The 4,103-nt window shown below is 60.7% G+C and overlaps 1 protein-coding gene across 2 annotated transcripts in view; it reads right to left on the bottom strand.

Annotated features, from left to right (window-relative positions):
* Positions 1-1,151: 1,151 nt before the first annotated feature.
* IKBKE (inhibitor of nuclear factor kappa B kinase subunit epsilon) overlaps positions 1,152-4,103 on the bottom strand; it is a 27,153-nt gene continuing 24,201 nt past the window's right edge. For both annotated transcript variants that reach the window (XM_045298021.1, XM_045298022.1), the window contains 2 exons: positions 3,680-3,751; positions 1,152-1,888 (listed from right to left, as the gene is read on the bottom strand). In XM_045298021.1, the coding sequence (XP_045153956.1) occupies positions 1,855-1,888; positions 3,680-3,751 (106 nt within the window). In that variant the 3' untranslated portion in view covers positions 1,152-1,854. The remainder of the gene's footprint in view (positions 1,889-3,679; positions 3,752-4,103) is intronic.

Below are 4,103 nucleotides of genomic sequence, written 5' to 3'. Positions count from 1 at the left end.
ATGCTCGGCAGAGCTTGAAGGGGGCTGGCACCCACGCTGTGGCTCTTCGTAGCACGAGGGATAACTGAAGTCATTGTGCAAGCCCACCCCCCACTGGGCTTGCTTATGGAGGCCACGGAGCCCAGCCATCTGCACTTGGCTTTCAGGGACACCCTGGCTCGCTCACTGAGCCCCGCCAAGGACGTGGGCTCCAGTAGCAGCCTGGGAAACCCACGGTGGGACTTTCCTGAAGACTCACTGAAGCGCCAGGGTGCTGACCCAAGCCTCAAGTGGTGGCCGGTGTCCAGGGCTGACTCCAGAACCCCAGAATTTAACCCACGGGCATAGGTGACCCCACGAGCCCAATGCCCAAGGGGCACCATGAAGCCACTTAGGTCTGAAGTAGGCAACAGCCACCCTCCCCTGCGTCCCTAGAGGGTGCCAGTCTTTCCCAGAGACAGAGGAGTGGGAGGAGCAGGGGCTGTCAGACCCTGGGGCCCCCCACTTCTGGGGCAGCCCCGGGAGGATGTGGAAGTTCCGTGAGGCAGGGCAGGCAGGGATTTCAGGATGAGTGGGGATTCAAGCACGATGCTGCCTTCGTGTTTGGGAGCACATGGGAATGGGAGGCTTCTCGCTCACCCCCACTCCCACCGTGCCCCTCAGGTGAGGCAGGGAGACCAGCTACGGCTGGAAGGAAGTCTGGAAGTCCTGAGATGGGGAGACTAAATTTGCATTGTTTGCACAAAGCAGAAGGCCCCCCTCCCCCTCCCCTGAGATCCCGCTCTGGCTGCTAGGCAGAGGAGGGGATGCTGAGTGCCTGCCGTGAGCAGGCGCAGCTGGATGGGGGCTAGTGGAGGGTGGGGGCAGGGGTGTGTGCAGCAGGGAAGATTGGGCACTGAGATGGAGCCTGACGTTATAAAAAAAAAAAGATGTCTGTTTCTCCCCAAATCCCAGGTCCCTTCTGCAGCCCCCCAAAAGGCACAGGGTCAGGAGGAGAGAGGGGAAGGGAGGACCAAGCCCTCAAGGAAGCCACTGCCTCACTCCCCCACCCCACCCCTGCTTCCCTAAACCGAGTCCATCCCCTAAACCCTGGCCATGGTCAGCCCGCCTGTAGTCCTCGGTTCTTCTCACAGCTCCCACTCAGGCCAGGCCCAGCCCAGCGAGAGCCTGCAGCCAGGCCAAGAAGGCACCTTTATTCCATGTCTCCAAGGCACAGGTACAGACCTGCCACCGCTCCATTGCCCAGGGGACAGGGAGGCACGGGCACCTGCCACTGCACCCCCCCCGCCCCCAAATTCTCTGCACCGCAGGCTCAGCTGGACCAGGGGCAGAAGACCACCAGGCTCTGTGAGTCCAGGCTGGAAGGGCTGAGCCCGAGACATCTCGGGATGAGCAGGGGGCTGCGTTCAACGCACAACTCTTCAAGAGGAAGGAGCCCGGCCGAGGAGGTCGCCTGAGCCCCCATCCGCACCCCGGGGAGACCCTGTGAGGCGGCCTGGCCGTTGTTCCCTGAGGAATGAAGCTCTGTAAACCAAATGGGTAGCAGGGCCTGTGGAGGCCTCTTCTCCTCTCTGCTGGAGGCGGACATGAGCTGCGGCCGGCAGGCCGGGCCGAGACCCAGGGCAGCCGGCACTCCCCAAAGTCGGGGCTTCCTGTGGTTTTCCAGGGGAGCCTCCGGGCTCTAGTCCCTGAGGTGCTGGTCCAGGGGTGGAAAGGCAAAGGCAGGTAATGCTAATCGGTGATTGGTGACTTCTCCAGGCGACCTTGGCCAGGAGGGAGGTAGGCTGTGAGGTGCGACAGGTGGTCCTGTGCAGGCCCCACAGTGCAGAAGAGAAAGACTGTAATGCTTCAGGATGCTGTAGTACCGCACCGGGCTCAGGAGTCAGGGGCCAAGGGGTCCCGGCTTAGCCTGTAAGGAGACACACAGGTTAGCATCTTCCCTGCAGGCAACGCCCCAGGGCCCGGTACAACCGGCTTTCAGGGTCCCGGAGCCCCTCATGAGGAGCCCCATGGCACAGTGGTTACACGTTGGCTGCAACCACTTGGTCCACAGCTGAACCCACCAGCCTCCCTGCAGGAGACAGACGGGGCTTTCTGCTCTGTCGACAGTTACAGTCTCGGAAACCCACAGGGCAGCTCTACCCTGTCCTACGGGGCCTCTGAGTCGGCATCGACTCCGTGGCAGTGAGTTTGGTTGTTTGGTTCTGGTCTGAGCCCATCCTGAAGGAGCCCTGCTGGCTCTGTGTGTTACACATTGGGTAGCTAACTGCGAGGTCACTGGTTCAAACCCACCAACCACGCCATGGGAGAGAGATGAGGCCGTCTGCCCCCGGAGAGGCAGACAGCCTCAGAAACATAGGGTCGCTATGAGTCAGAATTGACCCCATGAAAGTGGGTCTTGGAGACCCTTCTGCTCTCTAGACATTGCTTTATGCCCAGACAAGGACTCACCGGGTCTCAGCCCGGCCAGCCCATGAGCTCATAAAGAACCCCAAACCTTGCAGCAACCTGTGTCTCTAGGGGTGAGCATCTGTCTGCCCATTTTAGAAAGCCCCCTGGTGAGGCCAATGGGCAGCTGAGGTTTCCAGGGAGGAGAAGGCACGGGGACCGTCATTTGGTTCTCTGGCTGCCGCTCTGGTGAAGGAAGTGAGTACTCACTAAAATTAGGTTTTGTGTTATCTCTACATAGAGTCAATATCACAGCAAGGAAAATTTATGTCAGCACTAAAATGAGAACTTCCTGCCCCCAAGGACTGCATGGGGAAAGGCTTACCAAGAAGCAGTTGGATTTCCTGTTTGGGGGATTGACTGCGTGGATAACCTCACCTCGCGCAGAGGGTTTGGGAGGAGATGTCTTCCTCCGCTCGCCCTCCCCTGGGTCCCAACCCCAACGTCCCAGACAGACATGGCACCTGGGGAACCAGTGACATGAATCCCCGCACTAAGGCCAGGAGGCGGGCATTGTCAGGCACGGACGGCCAAAAGAACCAACCCATCTGTCCTGGCAGAAGCACAGCCCAAATGCGCGTCCGAGCGAGGATGGCGAGACTCTGTCTCACGTACTGGACATGCTGTCAGGAGAGACCCGTCCCAGGAGAGGGATGTCACGCTTGGTAATAAAGTGGAGGGGCGGCGAGAAAGAGGGAGGCCCTGGACCTGCAGGATGGACACAGGGGCTGCAACAAGGGGCTCACACGTAAGATCAACTGCGAGGACGGTGCGCTGCGGTGCGCTGCTTCGTTCTGCGGTACAGAGAGCGTCCGATGAGTCCGAACTGACTTAGCAGCAGCACCTAGTCCTTGACCACTCTGGGGCGCTCCAGGAGTCCTTCCGGAATTTTACCGGTGCACAAACCCCCGAAGCCTGAGTGCCCCGCACTCCACTCACCTCCCTCTCCATGCCCACACGCCGAGGAGGGCATCAGGTTGAGTGATGGCCCGAGTCCCTACTGCTGGCCTGAAGCTGAGGCCAGAGAAGGCGCCCCTCTGGACTGCTGTGTCCTGGGGTGGGGCAGGGGCGCCCCAGGGGGAAAGGGCTGGGGATGCGTCGGCAGAGCATTCCAGATGGAGCCAGCGCGGCACCCCCCTCCATGACCATCCTGACTCAGGGGATGGAAGGGAAAGCCCGCCTTCCCGAGGGGACAAGGCCCAAGCGGGATAGCGTGTCTGGGGCAGGGTGCCCAGGGCAGGCGCAGCCTCACCGTTCGATGATGTGGTTGTTGTCCTGGAGGTCAAATGCTAGCAGTTCCATCTCCTTGTGAAGCTCCCGCATGCTGCTCGGGCACGGAGAGGGGGGAGAGCGGTGGGCACCATCAGGTCCTCCCCGCCCCCCCCCAACACCTCCACTCTCCCCTGCAGCGCCACCCCAAGCAGCCTAAAGATTCCTGCCTTCCAGGCCTCGAAGGAGGCTGATCCCCTCTGATGCTAACCTCAGGGCCACCTCCTACCTACCACCCTGCCCCAGCACACACTCATACACACACCCCTATGCACACACTCACACTCACCCCATACCCCCCACAACCCCCTACCATACCACACACGAACTCACACTTACCATACCCCACACACACACACCACACACACACACCCCATATGCACACACTCACACTCACCCCATACCCC

Source organism: Echinops telfairi, unplaced genomic scaffold (assembly GCF_000313985.2).
Source record: "Echinops telfairi isolate 266 unplaced genomic scaffold, ASM31398v2 ScPeMD7_7424;HRSCAF=8462, whole genome shotgun sequence".
Classification (NCBI taxonomy): domain Eukaryota; kingdom Metazoa; phylum Chordata; class Mammalia; order Afrosoricida; family Tenrecidae; genus Echinops; species Echinops telfairi.
This window is presented reverse-complemented; position numbering and strand designations above follow the sequence as displayed.